This window comes from Alexandromys fortis, unplaced genomic scaffold (assembly GCF_014885135.2).
Source record: "Alexandromys fortis isolate MF-2015 unplaced genomic scaffold, M_Fortis_MF-2015_v1.1 scaffold_1, whole genome shotgun sequence".
Classification (NCBI taxonomy): Eukaryota; Metazoa; Chordata; class Mammalia; order Rodentia; family Cricetidae; genus Alexandromys; species Alexandromys fortis.
In genome coordinates this window covers 12,953,103-12,974,501 of record NW_026067927.1, presented here as the reverse complement: position 1 = coordinate 12,974,501, position 21,399 = coordinate 12,953,103, and the positions used below count along the sequence as shown (strand labels likewise).

At 48.0% G+C, this 21,399-nt stretch overlaps 1 protein-coding gene across 2 annotated transcripts; it reads left to right on the top strand.

Annotated features, from left to right (window-relative positions):
* Positions 1 to 4,798: 4,798 nt before the first annotated feature.
* On the top strand, positions 4,799 to 20,733 carry Pla2g15 (phospholipase A2 group XV). Of its 2 annotated transcripts, none has more exons than XM_050143968.1 (6): positions 4,799 to 5,036; positions 11,162 to 11,318; positions 15,195 to 15,313; positions 15,532 to 15,630; positions 16,160 to 16,259; positions 18,935 to 19,179. In XM_050143968.1, the coding sequence occupies exons 1-6, from the start codon at positions 4,910 to 4,912 to the stop codon at positions 19,041 to 19,043; spliced, it is 711 nt and encodes a 236-aa protein (XP_049999925.1). In that variant the 5' UTR covers positions 4,799 to 4,909; the 3' UTR covers positions 19,044 to 19,179. The 2 variants fall into 2 exon arrangements, with proteins under 2 accessions (XP_049999925.1, XP_049999924.1); XM_050143967.1 differs by having other exon boundaries at positions 4,800 to 5,036; positions 16,035 to 16,259; positions 18,935 to 20,733.
* The last annotated feature ends 666 nt before the right edge of the window (positions 20,734 to 21,399 follow it).

Sequence of the window (21,399 nt, the reverse complement as noted above, 5' to 3'; positions counted from 1 at the left end):
TTACCAAACTTAGAGAGATGGCTCAAGAGCATAGGTGTTTTAAGCAGCAACTATGACCTAAACCTACACCGTTTACCCTGAAGTGAACCCTTCCTGATTCTTCCACCTCACCTGGTAACCTTCTTACTGGCATTCCTACAAACCCATTTTCACCCATAAAAGTGCCTCTGACTCCTGGGCATCACTGAGGCAGTCTCATCTGATATCTGTGCTGAGTTGTGACATCACAAAATGAGCCTCCGATCAAGCTATACCTTCCAGTTCCCACACTCCCGGCCCACTTGTGGCTTGTGGCTTTTAAATAGTTGTTCGGATAGGAGTAAGGAGGCTAGTCCCGTTGTTTACATTAATCACGGGAATGGCATGGTTCGGGAAATGAATCAGGAGGTGTCTAAATTAATCACCCTAAACAAAATAACACCTTGCAGGAAACCAGAAACCATGCAAAGTACCAGTACCCATAGTCCCTCCCTCTGTGCTGATCCTCAGTCTTGGCAATGCCTTTTTGTAAGCATGGCCCACCTTCGTAAGTAAAAGGATGACTTGAGGCTCCACAGCTCATTTTTAGAGATAGCTTGTCTTGCATCTCCCAGAGTCATCAAGAAGTCTGTTTTTCGCTGCCTGCTCCAATGATGCAAACTGTTCTCATCTGCATCCCATCTTCCATCAGAGTTAAAAAAGAAACACGTTGCATAGATACAAAGCTACTCAAATGTGATCAGTTTTTTCTGCCTTTTCCCCACAAGTGTATTTGGAGTATTTTGTAGCCATTGTGAGGTTTAAGGAAGATGGTTTGAGTCTTTTTCTTTTTAAAGATTTATTTATTATGTATATAGTATTCTGTCTGCATGTATGCCTGCATGTCAGAAGAGGGCACCAGATCTCATTAGAGATGGTTATGAGCCACCATGTAGTTGCTGGGAATTGAACTCAGGACCTCTGAAAAAATACTCAGTGCTCTTAATCTTTGAGCCATCTCTCCAGCCCCTAGTAACCATGATTTTCAGGCAGTCTCCCTGATCAAACCTGATTCTCTTTAACCTTGAATGAATCCACCGGCTTTTATTTCCTCACAGAAACAAAAGCATAAACTCTTCCCCAACTCAATACATTTTTTGAATTCCATTTTAAAGTTAAGGCATTCCTAAAGTATCTAGGCTGGCTTAATTCAGCAGTGCCTCTACAATCCCGTGCCTCTTCTCAGCAGCTGCCATTCACTAGTCAGCATTCAAAAAAATTCAAAGTCAACAAGACACCATATAGGACCAAGATTCCCTGTATATTTTCCATCTTTACGGGGCTTATCCTTTTAATTATATTTTTATATTATGTTTTATATTCTCTCTTTAAAGACTATCTTATTAGTTATAAACTATAAGTTATAAACCTATTTCTTTTTTTTTTTTAAAGTTTACACACATTTTTAAAAACCTATTTAGAGTTTTTTTCCCCTCCAGTCTGGATCTGTCTTCACTGAGCACCTGCAGCCTTCTCTGACCACAGGAGACAAATCTTAAACTGTCATCTGCCGCAAGGCTCTGCTTAGCATTTGGTGCTGGTGCGTGCTGCTGGGGGCTGGCTCCTGCTGCTGGCTTCTGGCTCCAGCCTGCAGCCCACAGGCTGTGACAGGAAGCGGTGCTTCTGTGTGCTGAGCTGGTCTGCCTGAGAGACTGCAGACTAGAAAGTCACATCCGGCTCCTCGTCTAGACTTTTCTGAGCTTTCTCAGGCCCTGTGTTTGGATATTTGAGCCTGACGCTGGGCACCATATATAGATGGGTTTTAAAATGACATGGAGACTTACTATTAATTATGAAAGTTCTGCCTATCGCTTAGGCTTGTCCCAAGCTTTATAAGACCATCTTTTGAATTAATCTATGTTTTACCTCATGGATTTTTACCTCTCTTCCATCTTGCACTTCCTGTTTCCTCTCCGTATTCTCTGGCATCTCTCCTCCATGCCTAGATCCCTCTCTTTTCTCTCTGTCTGGAAGTACTGCCTAACCTCTTCTGCCTAGCTACTGGCCATTTAGCTCTTTATGAAACCAACCAGAAGGTGCCTTGGCAAAGACACATCTTCACAGTGTACAGAAAGATCATTCCACAACAACCCTGAAAGTCTTAGTTACTTTTCTACTGTTGTTAAGAAACATCATGACCAAAAGAAACTTGATGAGAAAGGGGATTATTTGGTTTACACAGTCTAAATCACAGTCCGCTGAGGGAAGCCAAGGCAGGAGCTTGGTTGGCAGGAGTTGATGCAGAGACCATGGAGGAATGCTGCCTACGGATTTGTTCTTCATGCTCAGCCTCCTTTCTTAACGAACCCAGAACCACCAGGCTAGGGCTGTTCCCAACCACAATGGGCTTGGCCCTATCAATTGCTAAGGAAATCCTGTACAATCTTACCTGCTTACAGCTGGATTGTCTTCTTTTTCCTCCTCCTCCTTTTCTTGTTCTTCGTTTTTTGTTGTTGTTTGTTTGTTTTCAGGTTGGGTTTCTGTGTACAGCCCTGACCTTCCTGGGTCTCCCTCTGTAGACCAGGCTGGCCTTGAACTCACAGAGATTTTACCTGCCTCTGTCTTTTGAATTCTGGGATTAAAGGCGTGCACCACCATTGCCCAGTTTATAGCCTGATCTTATGGCGGCATTTTGTTTGTTTTTAAAGATTTATTTATTTATTTATTATTGTTGTTTTAAAAGATTTTTTTATTTATTATGAATACAGTGATCTGCTTGCCCGTGTGCTCCAGAAGAGGGCACCAGATCTCATTCAAGTGGTTGTGAGCCACCATGTGGTTGCTGGGAATTGAACTCAGAATACCTGGAAGAGCAGTCAGTGCTCTTTACCTCTGAGCCATCTCTCCAGTCCCTAATGGAGGCATTTTTTTTTCAATTGAAGTTCCCTTTTCTCAGATGACTTTCGATTATGCCAAGTTGACATAAAACTAGCTGAGACACTGAGCTGTGTAGTGAGCCTTTGTTTTTTGTTTGTTTTTGTTTTTGGAGACAGGGTTTCTCTGTGGCTTTGGAGCCTGTCCTGGAACTAGCTCTTGTAGACCAGGCTGGCCTCAAACTCACAGAGATTGGCCTGCCTCTGCCTCCCGAGTGCTGGGATTAAAGGCGTGCGCCACCACTGTTGGGCGAGCCTTTGTTTTAAAAGAAGGTGGAGTCTCATCTTCTGATTCTTGTATGAGTAAGGGTTGTTACTAACAAGCTTTTGCCATCCTTTCCCCAGTAATCCTGACTCTTAACGCTTTTAGGGTTTGTGGAGGTGGGACACCTAAACCTCAGTTGACAACAGTGACACTCTTCCAGGGGCCAGAACAGCTAGTTTGGCAAGATGTTCATTCTAGTCAATGTCCAAGGCTACCAAGCCTTTCAGTATCTCCCTTCCGCCTCTTGGCTCTGGACTTTCCAGTGTCCCTAACCTTGGCCTAATGTCTCTATGATCTTCTACTGGACCTTCACCAAATCAGTCTGTAGCAATCCTCTGCTGGTGCCAGAGATTGAAGTGGGGGAAGTGGGGACTAAGGTAGTGGTTAGTGGGCCTTAAAATTTCCTGTTTTCTGGGGCAAGAGTAATGGCTCAATAGTTATGAGCACTTGTTGCTCCTGCATAGGACTGTGGCTTGATTTCCAACACCCATGTGGTGCCTCACAGCCATCTGTAACTCGGTTCCAGGCGAACTCTATTTGGTAAGACTCTTCTTCAAGCTCCAGGCCTGCATGCAGTGCACATACATACACGCGGGCAAAAACACCCAGACGCACAAAATGAAACAGATCTTTTTTAAAAACTTCCCATTTTGCTATAAAAACTAACTATAACAACTTTAACACGGGTCAGATGTTTACCAAGAAGAGGGAAGGAAGAGGTGAAGGGTGGGACAGAAATCTTGGGACTAAGCAGCGTCCCAAGGGTGCAACTGGCCTTCAGAAGGAAGTGTGTAGAGGTTCATTTCTCAAATGTCCTGCTTAACTCTACTTCACAAAGTTGGCTTATTACCAGTGTTGAGCCTCAGCCCAGGCTGCCTCTGCCTCGGGACCCAGCTCCTGGCTCAAATCTTGCACCCTTCATGAGTCCCCAGGTTTGCATGGATAGGGGGTGACGTACCAACACAAGCTCCGGAGCCCAGATCTTAGCAGGGGGAACTTACAAATAGATGGTTTAGAGTTTCCGATTAAAACCACTTCCAACTCTACTCCACCTGCCGCACTTAGAATCGAGTGACAGACCCTTCATTTGGAACAGGTTGTTGATCTAGCTTCTCCCGGACCCGTTTCTTGGGTTGCACCTGTATTTCTACCCAGAAGGCAGACAGTCGAAGTTCTCCGGGAATGGGCGGCCGAAACGAGACGCCCCTGAGGATGCCAGGGAGAAGGCTGTACAAAGGTCCTGGTCAGCTGCTGGTGACCTGAGTTTCAAGAACGAACGAATTACCTAGGACTCACTTCCTCTTTCCTTGCTTTAGGAGAGGTTCCTCAGTCACAGTAGATGATGGAGCTCTTTTGGCTCGATTGGTTTTCGGACCTTAGAGGTAGGAATCGGGAATGAGGACTACCTGAGTGGACTTCGAGTACCAAGGGCAGTGTTGGAGACACCGTGAAGTGGGGGTGTCTGATGGCAGGACGATAGCTGGGAGCCAGGCGGCGCCCGTCTGCCGATCGATGCGTTCGGCGCGCAGCACAGTCTAGCAGCGAGGCCAGGGGTGGGCAAGGACTCGTGGTGAGCTTGAGTGGGAGGGACGCTCGTGGAGGAGAGTTCCAATTGGTAGTGCCTTGGCAAGAGGCGGGTCCTAATTGGCTGGTGGCTGGGAGCGGTGGGGTTAAGCGCGGCGCTGTGGCCCCGGCCTAGGCACGATCCCTAATCACTAAAGCAGCCCCTTGGATCTGCTGCCAGTCTCGCGCCATGGATCGCCACCTCCTCACTTGTCGCGCGACCCAGCTCCGGAGTGGCCTTCTGGTTTCCCTGCTTCTGCTAATGATATTGGTAGACATGGCTCTCCCGGCCCAGCGTCACCCCCCGGTGGTTCTGGGTGAGACTCGCGTGCGGTGGGATGGTGGGTGGGTACTGCAGGATTCAGGGCAGCCAGGGTCGGTTGGCCCGACTTCCCCGTGCTTTAAGCACCATACCCAGAGTGTTTTGGTCTCTTAAACTGGGTCGGGTCAGTTAACCCACCTTCCTCCATACTGGACATGGGTGTGGTCAACCACCCTCTAAAAGATGAGAGCCAAGGTAAAGGGTACACTGTCCGATTTCCCACTCCACCTACTTGCATCACCTCCAAACCTTGCCTCACCATGTCCCCATTTCTTAGCTGTAAAGACTGAGGCAGCTCGACCCTACCTCAGAGGGCTTCTAAGTAGTCTCAGAATTGGTCCGAGTCTGCCTAGAAGGCATCGGTCTTCTGTGTTTTGCAGGGCATGGGTAGTAGTAGCAAGTTCTATCTTTGCTGACTACCAACATCATTTCCCTTCGCTTTGAACTTAGGAAATGCGTGACATTGACTTTTGGGGAGCGGGACTAAGGGAGATAGGATGGCTAAGGCAAGAAAAGACAGAGGAAAGGGTTGGGACGATAGCCATGAACAAGTGTTAGGGATTCAGAGAGCATGCCTTACTCCCTCCCCTAAGACCTGGTTATTCCAGGCTGTGTTGAGGCCAGTGACGCTGCCTGGGGATTCACTCTTTGGTCTTAGATTGGCAGCTGAGCAAGAATCAACAGCGTTTCCTTGAGTTAATAGGCCAGGATAAAATCTTTGGAAGTCTTCTGTTTGCCTTGGCTCTCTTGAGCTAGTGTTTCCGTGGCCAGCCACTGAACAGAGACCTGCTGAAGCGTCTGTTACTTACTTACTCTGCTGGAGCATGCGTTCCTGTGCTCCTTCTCCTGGGACTGTTTGTTTGTTTGTTTTGTCTTTTCAAGACAGGGTTTCTCTGGGTAGCAGCTCTGACTTTTCTGGAACTCACTTTGTAGACCAGGCTGGCCTCAAACTAACAGAGATTCACCTGCCCCTGCCCGCCCCCATCCCCCAAGTGCTGGGATTAAAGGCAGGCGTGTAGGCATGTGTCACCACGCCTGACTGCAGGGAATGGTTTAATAGGGATACTGCAGCTCGTAGAAGGATAGTGTTGACTGGCAAAGTGGTCCTGGGAAGCCTCAATAGGCATTGTAAGCTAGGCATGGCAGCACACACTAATCCCAGCACTCAGGAGGCAGAGGCATTCATATCTCGGAGCCAGGTATAGCCTGATCTGCAATGCAAGTCCCAGGACTGCCAGCGCTACGCAGTGAAACCCGTCAACAACAAGAAGTAAGCATTCTAGGTCAGGAGATGACTGGGGGATTCTGGACCTAGGTTCACTCTGAGATTTGTTCACACTTAAACCTGCCTTTCTCAGCTTCCAGGATGGCTCTCAGGGATGAGGTCTGTGTAGGGTCAGCACAGACTCTGAGAGTCAGCTTGGGTGGGTAGATGCCAAGGAGGCCGTCCTGGAGTATGCTGGAACTAGGTGTGCTTGGAAGATGGTTCCAGGCTGGTTGGAATGGGATTCAGGGGAAGCGGGAGGCAGGCATGGTGTAGAGCTCGTGACTTACGGGGTCATCTGGACTTTACCCTGGTGACCAGTGTGAAGAAGTCACGTGCGAGCCGAAGGAGTTCCAAGAATGAGGGCCTTGGCATTGGGTGTGTGCATTCTCTGACCACATTCACGTTTGCCACCTTTTTTTGTGGAGGGGAGAGTGAGGCTCACTCTACAGCCCTGTGCTCTCTTTGTAGATCAGGCTGGCCTTGAACTCACAGAGATCTACCTGCCTCTGCCTCCCAGGGTGCTGGTATTTAAAGGTGTGCACCACCACGCCTGGAGGAATTGGTGCTAACTGCACCCATTAATCCATCCGGTCTTGGTTCTCCTAAATCATAGCAGAGAAGCCTCAGACTCCACCACGATCTGAACATCTGTATCTTCAGCCTGCCCATCTTTTCAAGGATTGGGGCTGCTGCCAGTAACTCAGACCGGAGAGAGCTGTTCTTGTTCCTTAGGCACAACGTGTGGGTCCTGAGTTAGTGGTAGAGGCAGCAGAAGTCAGAAAATTGACCCCGGGCCAGGGGAATGGGACCTTAGGCAAACCATTTGTATCCCGCTCAGCCTGAGTCTTCTCATCTGTGAAATGAATAAAGAGGGCATGCAGGAAGGCTCAGTGGGCAAAGGGATTGCCACCAGGCATGAAGGCCGGGTTTCATCCCCAGATGAAACCAGTTCCAGCAGGTTGTCCTCCGCACACGTGCTGTGGTGTGTTCTCATCTCACCTCTACATAGCGTACACACGAAATAAGTACTCATGATTTTAAAATTTATATGAAGATGACCCTTCGCGGTGTTAAGTAAGAGCTTTGTGTGTGGCTTGCCTGGCTCTTGTCCTTGTTTCAGGCACCAAGTATCTCAGGAAGGGGCCATTGCTATTTTTAGAAGCCACATAGCCTGACCAGGGCAAGGGGTATCTGGCGGCTTCCTCTTTTCACTCGTTTCCCCTTTGGTGGATGGAGACAGTGACCAGTTCACATGCCCAGCTCACAAGCATGTCTTGTAGAGACTCCACGCTGGGAATTTCTTGCTGTCTTCACCTGAGTCCTGAAGGGAGGGGAAAGCAGGTGTCTCACCTTCCCACGACACTCAGAAGACAAGGACATTCAAAGTCACTGGTGAGGTTTCTAGTAACCGTGGGTCTTCAAAGAGGTTTTTTCTCTGCAGTGTCCAGAGGGTAGCCTATAGCAGGTAGATGCGGCCTATAGCAGGTAGACGCGGCCTATAATGTTAATGGGAGGAAATAGATTGTGGGGACTTTAAATACTAGCAATTCAAGTGGTGTGGACTTGGTGTTGCCAGGGCCTGGGGTCTGTGTGGACCAAAGAGATTGATAAGAGCGGGACCCAACCATGCTTGGAACTCGGTCACACCCTGGCCTGTGGCTGCATGTTACTGAGGTCCAGTCACGAGCAACACCTCTCTCTACCATGCTTCCACGAACTCTACCTTCTGGAACTTCCTGCCTTTAGCAAGGCCTAGGGCCTTGGTGGGCCTGCTGGTACCGTTGTAAACTTTTCTCATGTGTGTTTTTTAAGATGCCCCCCCTCCCCGAGCCAGCATTTGGGAGGTTAGAGGCAGGAAAATCATGCTTTTGATGTCAGCAAGACCTTGTCGAGAAACAAAAACATGGGAAACATAAGAGCATGGCTTTTCTAGGTTTAGTTTCTGGCCTAGCACTTTGTCTTATGTCCACGGCCTACGGGTAGATTCAAGAGACCTGCTTACTTGGGAGATAGAGGCAGGCGGATCTTTGTGAGTTCGAGACCAGCCTGGTCTACAAGAGCTAGTTCCAGGACAGGCTCCAAAACCACAGAGAAACCCTGTCTCGAAAAAGAAAAAAAAAAAAAAAAGAGAGACCCTGCTTGATTGTTTCTGGCCGGGCTTAAACCTGGAGGGTACATATCTAATACCAGCTGTAGTTCTGAGATTCTGGGAAACTCCCATGAGCCTTAAAACCCCTCCTCAACAGAGTATGATCTGAGTCCAGTTAACCTTGGAAACCATCTTTTTTTTTTTAATTGGTATTTATTTATTTATTTATTTATTTATTTATTTATTTTTTTGGTTTTTCGAGACAGGGTTTCTCTGTGGTTTTGGAGCCTGTCCTGGAACTAGCTCTTGTAGACCAGGCTGGTCTCGAACTCACAGAGATTGGCCTGCCTCTGCCTCCCGAGTGCTGGGATTAAAGGCGTGCGCCACCACCGCCCGGCTTAATTGGTATTTATTGAGCTCTGCATTTTTCTCTGCTCCCCTCTCTGCCTCTCCTCTCTCCCCTTCAGCCCTTCCCCAAGGTCCCCATATGCTTCCAATTTATTCAGGAGATCTTGTCTTTTTCTACTTTCTACTTCCCATGTAGATTAGATCTATATAAGTCTCTCTTAGTGTCCTCATTGTTGTTTAAGTTCTCTGGGATTGTGGTTTGTAGGCTGGCTTTCTTTGCTTTATATTTAAAAACCACCTATGAGTGAGTACATGTGATAATTGTCTTTCTCTCTGGGTGACCTCACTCAAAATGGTGTTTTCTAGCTCCATCCATTTGCCTGCAAAATTCAAGATGTCGTTATTTTTTTCTGCTATGTAGTACTCCATTGTGTAAATGTACCACATTTTCCTTATCCATTCCTCAGTTGAAGGGCATTTAGGTTGTTTCCAGGTTGTGGCTATGACAAATAAAGCTGCTATGAACATAGTTGAGCACATGTCCTTGTGGCACGATTGAGCATCCTTTGGATATATACCCAAAAGTGGAATTACTGGGTCTTGAGGAAGGCTGTTTTCTAATTTTCTGAGAAATCGCCACACTGACATCCAAAGGGGCTGTACCAGCTTGCCCTCCCACCAGCAATGCAGGAGTGTTCCCTTTACCCCACAACCTCTCCAGCATTAAGTTGTCTTCAGTGTTTTTGATCTTGGCCATTCTTACAGGTGTAAGATGGAATCTCAGAGTTGTTTTGATTTGCATTTCTCTGCTGACTAAGGATGTTGAACATTTCCTTAAGTGTCTTTCAGCCATTTTAGATTCCTCTGTTGATAGTTCTCTGCTTAGGTCTGTACTCCATTTTTTTTTGTTTGTTTGTTTTTGTTTTTCAAGACAGGGTTTCTCTGTGATTTTGGAGCCTGTCCTGGAACTAGCTCTTGTAGACCAGGCTGGTCTCTAACTCACAGAGATCCACCTGCCTCTGCCTCCCGAGTTCGGGGATTAAAGGTGTTCGCCACCACCGCCAGGCAGTACTCCACTTTTTAAATTGGATTATGTGTTCTTTTGGTGTCTAATTTCTTGAGTTCTTTGTATATTTTGGAGATCAGACTTTTGTCTGATGTGGGGTTAGTGAAGATCTTTTCCCATTCTGACCGTGTCCTTTGCTTTACAGAAGCTTTTCAGTTTCAGAAGGTCCCGTTTATTGTTTCTCTCAGTGTCTATGCTGCTGGGGTTCTATTTAGGAAGTGGTTCCCTGTGCCAATGCATTCAAGTGTACTTCCCACTTTCTCTTCTATAAGGTTCAGTGTGGCTGGCTTTATGTTGAGGACTTTGATCCATTTGGACTTGAGTTTTGTGAATGGTGATAGATATGGGTCTATTTTTATTCTTCTACATGTTGATATCCAGTTATGCCAGCACCACTTGTTAAATATGCTTTCTTTTTTTCCATTTGCTATTTTTTGCTTCTTTATCAAAGATCAGGTGTTCAAAGTTGTGTGGATTGACATCCGGGTCTTCTATTTAGTTCCCTTGGTCCTCCTGTCTGTTCTTATGCCAATACCAGGCTGTTTTCAGTACTGTAGCTCTGTAGTAGAGTTTGAAGTCAGGGATTGTGATGCTCTCCAGAAGTTCTTTTATTGTACAAGATTGTTTTGGTTATTCTGGGTTTTTTGCTTTTTCACATGAAGTTGAGTACCGTTCTTTCGAGGCCTTTGAAGAATTTTGCTGGGATTTTGATGGGCATTGCGTTGAATATGTGGAAACCATCATTATTATATGAAGGGGTAATCCAGGCTGAGATCACAGGGGAATCACAGCCTCCCAGGGAAGTGACTGGCTTGAACCCCTTTCTGAATGGCCTACCAGGAAGTTCCAGTGAAGATCTAGGGAGGCCATTTATATTCCACATTATTCGAGAGAGTTCTAGGGGCTCCCCCAAGCATATCAGGCCTCTCTTTAAGCCTCCATAGGGTATGTGGTGGCAGACTTCTTTCCCATGAACTTGGCTTTTGTTTCTGTTTGCTTTGAAATAGGATCTCACTGTGTAGCCCAGACTCACTCACTCGATCCCCCTGCCTCAGCCTCCTAAGTACTGGAATTACAGATACTCACCACCGTTCCTAGCTAGTAGCAGCTTTTTCTACATGAAGGTAGTATCCTGGCTTCTCTGTCAGGTTTCCCTATTTTTGATTTTTCCAAACCTGGAATTGTGCTTCAACTTCCGGAGTGGTATTGCAAAGATTGGGTGCCATGGTGTCCAGCCTGGGTGCCATGGTGTCTGTCCCCTCTGGATGACTCTTTCGCAGACTGCAGGGTTCTTGGGGGTCTCCAGCCTGGCAGGGCTCGGACCCATGCCTGTTTTTTCTTCTTCTGCAGTGCCTGGTGATCTGGGTAACCAGCTGGAAGCAAAGCTGGACAAGCCAAAGGTCGTGCACTACCTGTGCTCCAAGAAGACGGACAGCTACTTCACGCTCTGGCTGAACCTTGAGCTGCTTCTGCCTGTCATCATTGACTGCTGGATTGACAATATCAGGTGGGGATGGCGCGCACCCATGGGGGAACCACTGCGGGGCCTAGAGAGGTCTTTAGAGTCCTCGTCCTTCTCGTTCCTCAGTAGATGGAAAAGTACCCCTCTTTTCTGGGCTCGTTAGCTCTTGATCTGGTCTGGTCAGCACTGACTAGCTCCATACACTCAGGAATAATTTTCTTCTTTTTGCTGCTCCTGGTCTTCCCTTCTCTAGTTTAGCCATCAAGTCCTAGACTCAGGGTTTTTTTGGCTAGCCACTGTCCACAGACTCAGTGCGGCTCCCCTCCTTCCTCAAATATGTTTGAAAATGAGAAGGACTGTGGGTATGGTGGTATATCTATAATCGCGGCATTTGGGAGGAAAGCTGAGGCAGGAGAGTTGTCATAATTGAGGCCAGCTAGGTCTACAGAATTCCAGAATGGGTAGCAGCCAGGATTAAGTAGCAGAACACTGTCTCAAGACCCAGACACAGACAGAATTTGATTTCCAGATGTGCGAGCATATCAGTGGTTTTCAGCCGATGAAGTTAAGGGGGCTATGAAGTAAGCATTTAGTTGGATGGCAAGTGGTTTTCCCGGTGATTATTTTTGCCAGTTTTATATATATACCCAAAACAGGGTTTCTCTGTGTAGCCTTGACTATTCTGGAACTCATTCTGTAGATCAAACCAGGCTGGCCTCTAATTCATAGAAAATCTGCCTACTTCTGCCTCCTGAGTGCTGGGATTAAAGACTTGCACTACCACTGCCCAGCCACAATATCTTTTCGAAATTTATTTTTATTTTTTTTAAAATATTTTATTTATTATGTATATAATATTCTGTCTGTGTGTATGCCTGCAGGCCGGAAGAGGGCACCAGACCTCTTTACAGATGGTTGTGAGCCACCATGTGGTTGCCGGGAATTGAACTCAGGACCTTTGTAAGAACAGGCAATGCTCTTAACCACTGAGCCATCTCTCCAGCCCCGAAATTTATTTTTAGATTTATTTATTTTATTTGATGTGTATGATTGTTTTGCCTGGATGTATGTATAAATATACACTATATGCATGCCTGTAGAAGTCAGAGGAAGGCATCAGTCTACTGGACATGAAGTTACAGATGGTTACGAGCTACCACATTAGTGCTTGGAATTGAACCTGGGTTTTAAAGAGAGCCATCTCCCTAGTCCCTTTTTCTTTCTTTATTTTACGTCTATGGGTGTTTTGCCTGCCTCTATGTCTGTAAACCTTGTGTGTGTAGTGCCCACAGAAGCCAGAAGAGGGTGTCAGAGCCCCTAGGACTGGATCTACTATACTATGTATTCTTTTGTTCGTTTTTTCAAAACAGGGCTTTACTATGTATCTCTGGCTGTCCTGGGACTCACTATGTAGAACAGGGTGGTCTGGAACTCAGAGATCCACCTGCTTTTCCTCCCAAGTCTGGGATTGAAGGATGCACCACTACACCTGGGCTGTACAATGTATCTTGATCATATCCAGCTCCTCCCAAAGACATCCCTTTTCCACCTCTCCTTTTTATTTTTTTATTTTTTAAGATTTCTTTCTTTTTATTTTGTGTGTGGGGGTGTTTTTGCCCTCTTGTGTGTCTGTGTACCATATGCATGCATTGCCTGAGGAAGCCAGAAGAAGGTATTGAATCCCTTGGTACTGAGTTTTCGATGATTGTTAGCTGCCATGTATGGGTGCTAGGAATTGAACCAGGGTGCTTTGCCAAAGCAGCCAGTGGTGGTGGTAGGAGTGGTCTTCTCCTTCCTTTAGATTTATTTATTATTTTATTTTATGTGTATGAATGTTTTGCCTCAGTGCATATTCCTGGTGTCTACTGAGGCCAGTCTTGGATCTCTTGGAACTATAGTTACTGATTATTATGATTGGTCACCCGAGTACTGGGAGTCAAGCCTGGGTCCTCTGGAAGAGCAGCCAAACCCCTGAGCCATCTCTCCATCCCATGTCCTCTCCTTTAAAAAAATTTTTTAAAGGAAATTATATTTGGGCTGGAGAGATGGCTCAGCAGTTAAGGGCACTGGCTGCTCTTCCATAAGTCCTGAGCTCAATTCCCAGCAACTACATGGTCCACGGTGTAGGTCAGGCTGGAAATTCCCAGGGTAGCCCAGGTGGTCACTGATGAGCCTGGCTTGCCTCCTGAATGCTGGGATCACAGGTGTGTTTTACCAGTCTTGTCTTCTCATGTGTTTATGTCTCTTGACTGTGGCAAGAGCTCACTTGAACAGATGGCTTGCACTATCTAGTTTTGTAGTAGAACACTCTTGAGGTCTGCGCCATTGTAAAACCACTAAGTGGTTCTCCTTGGAACTGGTATTGTCTTTAAGCCTGTTTTATAGGAGATAGGGGTGTAACTCAGTGTATCATACAAAAGGCTTTGAATTTGATTCCCAGAACCAAAACAAAGCAAAACAAAACAAATGTATTTTTTTTAAGCTTTATTTATTTATTATGTATATAGTATTCTTCCTGCATGTATGTCTGCAGGCCAGAAGAGGGCGCCAGATCTCATTACAAATGGTTGTGAGCCACCATGTGGGTGCTGGGAATTGAACTCATGACCTTTGGAAGAGCAGGCAATGCTCTTAACCAACTGAGCCATCTCTCCAGCCCAAACAAATGTATTTTATAGGTAAGGAAAATCTGAAAGCTCAAAGAATTTATAAACCTGACTCTGGGCATTTCATTCAGGTGATAAATCACAGAGATGACTCAGACTCAGAACTGTATAAGTCCTTCCCAGACAGAAGTCTCTAGACTAGATTTATTTTATTTCATGTTTTTGCTTGCATATATGTAAGTGTCGTGTGTGCTGAGCGCTGTGAAAGTCAGAGGACATCAGATCCCCTAGAACTGGGAGTTACAGGTGCTTATGTGCTGGGAAGTAAACCTGGCTCCTCTGCAGGAGCAACAATTGCTCCCCCCAACCTTGCTCCAGACAGGGTCTCTTGATGCGCCCGGCTGGCCTGTAGCTGTAGACCAGGCTGGCCTTGAACTCAGAGATCTGCTTGCCTCTGCCTTCCAAGTGCAGAGGGTTCAAAAGAGTGCACCACCACCACCCCGCCTGTCCGGCAACAAGTGCCCTTACTAGCCCAGCCAAATCAAAGAACATAGCTGGTGCCGGCTATTTGTTTGCGCTGATTAGAACTTCGTCGGTTAAAAGCTTTGCCCTGCCAGCCAGGGCACCCAGCCCCTCCCTGCTGTCCATGCTGCCCTCTCTTTGTTGACTTTCTTTCCAGTGTGCGATTGCAGCTATTCCTGGGCTGTTGATCTGCATTTCTATTTCTGGCCTGGAGATGCGTGGCCTCAGGCACTGCCAGCAGAGGCATAGGTTAAGGCTGCAAAGAGTTTTTTGTCTTGGTTGCTCCTCTGCCCTGTTTAGAGTTTCATCTTACGCACAGCTGCGTCGGCTTTCCACAACAATTTCCCGCACTTTGCAGGTTATCTGCTGGAGAGAGTGGCCTCGCACCCTGTCATTTGGATCAGTGTTGGGGTCCTGTCAGCTTTCTGTGATTGCTTTTTTTTTTTTTTCAAAATATTTATTTTTTGGTTTTGTTTTTGAGACAAGGTTTCTCTGTGTAACAGTCCTGGATGTCCTGGAACTCACTTTTGTAGACCAGGCTGGCCTCAAACTCACTGAGATCCACCTGCCTCTGCCTCCTGAGTGCTGGGATTAAAGGTGTGTGCCACCACCATTCTGCTAAATCTGTGTTTTATAAACCTGCTCTGTTACTTTTTTCATCTCTTTTCTATCTCCCACCAAACCAGGAGTGATGCTGGAGTATGACTGAGGTCACAGGACAGAAGGACAGACAGTATTTGAGACATACTAAGCATGGTGATACCTTTGAGTTACTGATATCTTCTCCTGGCAGGCTTGTTTATAACAGAACATCTCGGGCCACCCAGTTTCCTGATGGTGTGGATGTGCGTGTCCCTGGCTTCGGGGAAACATTCTCCTTGGAGTTCTTAGACCCCAGCAAAAGGAATGTGGGTAGGTAGCCTTGCTCAGGGTCTCCAGGGCATGTAGCTGGGGGCTCTGGGCTTTGCTGGGCTTCCAGCATGTGGAAAATGCTACATTGCTTTGAAGGGGTAGCCTGGGAGCTGACTTTGATTAGTGGGCGCTTCAGGGAGACAGATGTCACTGTGGGTGTGGTGTGGGCAGGGAACACGGGTTATACTTTATGTAATTCTCTGCATTTCTGTCTGTAGGTTCCTATTTCTTCACTATGGTGGAGAGCTTTGTGGGCTGGGGCTATACACGGGGCGGAGATCTCCGAGGGGCTCCCTATGATTGGCGCCGAGCTCCAAGTAAGAAATCTCCCTCCATCCCCACCCCTGTTCTGTCCCTGAGGGCTTAGGAGGCAGGGATAAGGTAGTCTTGGCCACTAATTGGCCTTGGGCTCTCCCTGTATCTGGGGTTCTGTTGCCCAGTGCAAGTGCAGCGGTGGCAGCCACCAGCTCTGACCAGTCTTGCCTTGTCCTCCCTGTCACACATCCCAGGACCCTCTGAGGCTCGGTAGGGGTAGAGGATAAGACCGAGGGGGAAAATGAGCCTCTTGGTCCTCTTCATGAACCTTTAGGGGAACTAGTCTGCTCCTACTTAGGCTCCAACATTCTCTGCACCCCCTAGTCCTGGGTCTGGCCTGTGGATTGCCCGTGGTCCAGGTCCCAGGACATTTCCAGCCTGACCCCTGCTTGGCTCTGGCCTGCAGATGAAAACGGGCCCTACTTCTTGGCCCTCCGAGAGATGATCGAGGAGATGTACCAGATGTATGGGGGCCCCGTGGTGCTGGTCGCCCACAGCATGGGCAACATGTACACGCTCTACTTTCTGCAGCGGCAACCACAGGCCTGGAAGGACAAGTATATTCAAGCCTTCATTTCACTGGGTGCGCCCTGGGGGGGTGTGGCCAAGACCCTGCGCGTCCTGGCTTCAGGTAAGACCTCCCTGTCCACTCATGCATGGCTGTTCCCAGAAATGCCTCCTCTCTTTTTCTGTGGTTTCATGCTATGCCAACATCCTTCATGTCTGCTCCCTGGACTAAAACATCCTTCTTTCTCGAGTGGCCTTCCATTTCATTTTTGGAGGCCCAGTGAGATGGCTCAGTGGTTAAAGGAGCTTGCTGTACAAGCCCAACCACCTGCGTTTGATCTGCAGGACCAGTGTGAAGGTATAAGAAGAGAGCCAACTCCACAAATGACATGCATGTCATATACACACAGTAGTCAGGTAGAAAGAAAAACAAGTCTCTCTTTTTTTTTTTTTTTTGTTTTTTTGAGACAGGGTTTCTCTGTAGCTTTAGAGCCTGTTCTGGAACTAGCTCTTGTAGACGAGGCTGGCCTTGAACTCACAGAGATCTGCCTGCCTCTGCCTCCTAAGTGCTTGGATTAAAGGTGTGTGCCACCATCGCCCAGCTTTTGTTTTTTAATATTTATTTATTATATACACAGTGCTATGCCTGTATGTCTGCCTGCAGGCCATAAGAGGGCACCAGACCTCATTACAGATGGTTGTGAGGCACCATGTGGTTGCTGGGAATTGAACTCAGGACCTCTTAACTGCTGAGCCATCTCTCCCACCCCAAAACAAGTATCTTGTTTTCTCCACAGAAAATCTAATGCTGTGGCTGGTGAGGTGGCTCGGCAGGTTGAGGCACTTGTTGCCAGATCTGAGGGCCTGAATTCAGTTCCCAGAACCCACATGATAGGAGGAGAAAACTGACTCCCATGAGCTGTCCTCTGACCTCCACATGCATGCTGTAGCGCGAATTCATGGGCACACACACACGCACACATACACTTTAAAAGAAAGCAGTTGTGGGGTGGGGTGGCACACGCCTCTAATCCCAGCACTTGGGAGGCAGAGGCAGGCAGGGAGTTCTAGGCCAGTTTGGTCTATAGAGCGAGTTCCAAAACAGCCAGGGCCATGCAGAGAAACCCTGTCTTGACCCTCCCCTCCCACAAAGCAATAACAAGGAAATGTAACAGTACTCCTGCTTTCCCCTTTCTAGCTGATGGCCCTGTGACCCGTGCTCTGCTGTGACGTGTACAGAGAGTGGCATACCTGTGGGTCACACAGTATTTGCTTATGTGTACGCACACACAAACATACACAGTGCTGTGCACCTGGCTGGCAGAACTTGGTTTGACCCACAGTTCTTTGGGGGTGGGGGTCCCTTCTCAAGTCTTCCTTACCCCAGCCCCACTTTCCTCACAGGAGGAAGGCTGACTACCACTTCCTGTTTATGAGTTTCACCTGCCTCTGTGGGCAGGCGCTACTGGGAGGAAGCAGGCGTGGGTCTGGCCGGGTCTGCTTGCCTGGCTGCCACGGGGCAGAGCTTCCTGATGCAGGAAGGAGCCACTCTCCTTCCACCATGACTGAGTGGCAGCCTTGGGGCCCCCTCACTTGGGGACTGTGAACCAGAACTGTCTCAGGAATCTCTAGACTATTCCTGCCGTCACTAGTACTGCCTAAATTGCTTGCTCATCTGAACATTACGATCGGGTCAGGTTCAGAATTTCTCCCAGTAGTGATCCTGGGTTGAGTGGACAATGAGCTCATGGCTCAGGTGTTTAAATACAGTGAGGAGTCATCAGAGTCTCCGTTCCTGGGCCTACAGGGAGACATGTGGGTGCCTTCAGAATTTGATAGGCAGACATGGTAAGAATTCAGGCATTGGCCCTCTCAAAGCTTTCCTGTAAAACCCAGTAAATCTTTACCTCAGATGTTAGGAAACTGCTGTCAGCCCTAGAAATCCAGGGGTGGGAGCGAGAGAGATCCATGGACTCTTGGGGTTTCCCTTTCCCCAAGGATTCTAGAGGTAGCAGGCAAAGCTGAGATGCTGGGATTGGCCAAAAAGGGCTTGCTGCCTTCAGATAGTGTTGGATAATGGGTGATGGTAGTTCTAGAACAAGTGAGTAACTCCTTTCTAAGCTGCCTCAGGCCCTGAAAATCTCATTGGCTAATGGGAAGAGCTGACTCCAGATGTTAGCTGACTCCAGCTATGGCTGACTCCAGCAGCAGCTTCCCACCCAACTGCCTTGCTTCTAGCACGTCTGGCCTCTTAGAGAAGTGCACTATAGATGGGTGGGATGAAAGCAGGCTGACTGAATGCTGATCTGGACCTAGGAAAGGAAAGGCAAGTACACAGGTCAGTGTGATAAAACAAACAAAAACACCCTAACCGGCCAATTGACTTGGCCGCTTCACCTTAGACAAAATTAGTGCCCATGGGTATTGAGGTTTATTTGGGGGTTAAGTTCTATTAAACCTCTCAGGGTCCAGCTAAGATTCGCTATAGCAAAATTCTGACTTCTAAGATCGGAAAGTAAATAAATTAACTCACGTATGTAACAGGGTTCACTTTATAGATGAACAAACATAAATAACTTGAGGGGGAGGCAAAGTGCCGCCGGCTGAATCTCTGCTGAAGAAATACGTAAGGAACATGTAGATATGGATGTATAATTTCCACATACAGGAAAAAAAAACAGGAAGAAAAGAAAAAAATAAAAGGCAGTGGTGCAGAATGGAGATCATGATGATGGCTAACAGTCTAAGATTCTGGAGTGTTGGCGAACCTGCTGTTCAGGTAGTTTGCTTTCCTTCCAGGAGACAACAATCGCATCCCTGTTATTGGGCCACTGAAGATCCGGGAGCAGCAGCGATCCGCTGTCTCCACCAGCTGGCTACTGCCATACAACCACACATGGTCACATGAAAAGGTATTTGTGCACACACCCACAAGTAACTACACACTCCGTGACTATCGCCAGTTCTTCCAGGACATCGGATTTGAAGACGGCTGGTTGATGCGGCAGGACACAGAAGGGCTAGTTGAGACCATGACGCCACCAGGTGTGGAGCTGCACTGCCTCTATGGGACTGGCGTCCCCACGCCAGACTCCTTCTACTACGAGAGCTTTCCTGACCGTGACCCAAAGATCTGCTTTGGCGATGGTGACGGCACCGTCAACTTGGAGAATGTCCTGCAGTGCCAGGCCTGGCAGAAGCGCCAAGAGCACAAAGTATCATTGCAGGAGCTGCCAGGAAGTGAACACATCGAGATGTTAGCCAATGCCACTACCCTGGCTTATCTGAAACGAGTGCTTTTCAAGCTTTGATTCTTGTGCCAGGCAGGACTGCTGGATGGCTGGACCATGGAGCTTCTCTTGGTTCTGACCTACAAGCTTGGTAAAGTTCATGACTATTGTTCAAGTTTCTAGGTCTTAGGCTGTGAGGCATCTGCCTCGGGGGAATGCTGCTTCTCATCCTTCCTATGTCCTATGTATAATGGCAGTGACGAAGGAAGAGATGAGTGTGGATTCAAAGGACGTTTGATGGAACGAATGCTGCTATTGACCTCAGATTGGCTCTGTAGGCTGCCTTGTTTGGCTCCTTACCCCGGTCCCCACCTCGGACCACGCAGTCCTCCTAGTTCTCTGGCCTTTCTACTCTTGCCCACTGGGCCCCATCCTCCCTGTGAGCTGAGGTTCCACAGTGACCGTCGGGTGACCTTCCCACACACTGGCTAGGGCTGCTAGCTTCCCTGTGAGCTCGCCGGTGGACATCCTGAGTGTGGCTTCCTGGCAGCAGCCCAGCGCCCCTGCAGGCAGGGCAGTTTGTTGTATTCCCCATGGTTCCTCCAGGTCCTGGGCTGTTCAGACTCCACTCCTACCTCTCACCTCTTGCAGCATCCTGGTCCTGGTTCTGGATTGGGCAGCAGAGGACCCCTCAATTCTGGGGGACATGTCCTAGGATTCCTGCTCTCCTTGGTTGTAATGTGGGTCCCGGTACTGAAGCTGGCTTTCTAGGTTCTGGGACTGTAGTTTAAAGAGAGAAGGGCCTAGAAAAGGAACTCAAGGGGACAGCTGTGGTTGCTTGGAGTTTCTCTGAGCCACCGTCTTGAGGACTCCACCACCCTATTGCACCCTGCTGTAGGGTCTTACAACCCACTTGGGCTGGCACAGGGGTTGAGAGGTGGTAGAGTTCCTGCCCAGTGCTTGCTCTCACCAAGCAACTGAACAGGTCTTGGTTTGCAGGAATTAGTTCAGAGAATTGAAAGGGTCCCCAAGACCTAGGAGCATAGTGTCCCAGCTAGGGGTGTTTTGTTTGTCCCAGGGATGCTGCATGGTCTCTGTGTGACAGCCGGGATGGTGAGCCTGGGTCTGTCCAAGGGACAGTGGACCTGACTATGGATTGAGACTTGGTCAACTTTTAGGTTGGGGTCCCCAAACCACTTTCAGGCTGGACTGCATACACTGCCTTCCCACAACGATTCTGGCACTGGATTCCCCTTGTTAAGCACATTCCTGTCATCTGTCTCTCACCTGAGTGGTGGCCCCCCCTGTCTGGGGCCCTGAGCAAGCTGTACCTCGATTTTGGCAATAAAAGTATTCTGGATACTGTAAGGTGCCTTGTTCTGCGCTGTGCATGAGAGGCGGGAGGGGTGGAGCAGAAGGTAGGAAGGCGCTGGAGAGGTGGCCATTTGGGCTGCAGCTTTGCTGGGTCTCAGCATTCTCCCCGTTACCCTTCTGTCCTCTTCTCTGGGATCCATTTCTCCACTGGGACCAAGAAACAGACCCAGAACTGTATCTCTAGGAGTTGGGCTCCTGTCCTCACCCTTCTGCCTGATCAGCAGTCCTCATATGATGCCCCAAAGCTGAGGGTGGGGATAAGGATGATCCTGCAAATAACCCTGGTTGGACTCCCTAGCCTCTGCCTTTCCTCAGCTTCTGGTCTCAGTGTCGTTTGAACCTAAAGTTCATTTTAGGAAGTTGCCGTTTTTAGATTCAGCATCTTCTCTCCCTGCTTTCTGAGTCTGGACAGGAAGTCATAGTAAGAGATCAGGTTCTGGCCAGCTCAGCTTCACCATAACACCCCTTAGAACTTCGCTTCAGATGGTGGGAAACTCGCCAGCCCTGAAAACCTAGGAGGAAGCCATGGAAGTTCATATACTCCTGTGAGTTTTCTTGTTCTCAAGGATCCTAGTAGGAAGGAGAGACTAGGTTAAGACAGGGGTGGGCAGTAGAGATGATGGCTAAGAAATTGGAGCGCACGGAGAGGGACGGACTAAG

What these genes read in the sequence shown, in the direction of transcription:
- Pla2g15 (XM_050143967.1), top strand. Translation starts at nt 4,910, where the DNA reads ATGGATCGCCACCTCCTCACTTGTCGCGCGACCCAGCTCCGGAGTGGC. An exon ending in TCACCCCCCGGTGGTTCTGG is followed by an intron (nt 5,037 to 11,161) that starts GTGAGACTCGCG and finishes CTTCTTCTGCAG; the next exon opens with TGCCTGGTGATCTGGGTAAC. An exon ending in TGCTGGATTGACAATATCAG is followed by an intron (nt 11,319 to 15,194) that starts GTGGGGATGGCG and finishes TTCTCCTGGCAG; the next exon opens with GCTTGTTTATAACAGAACAT.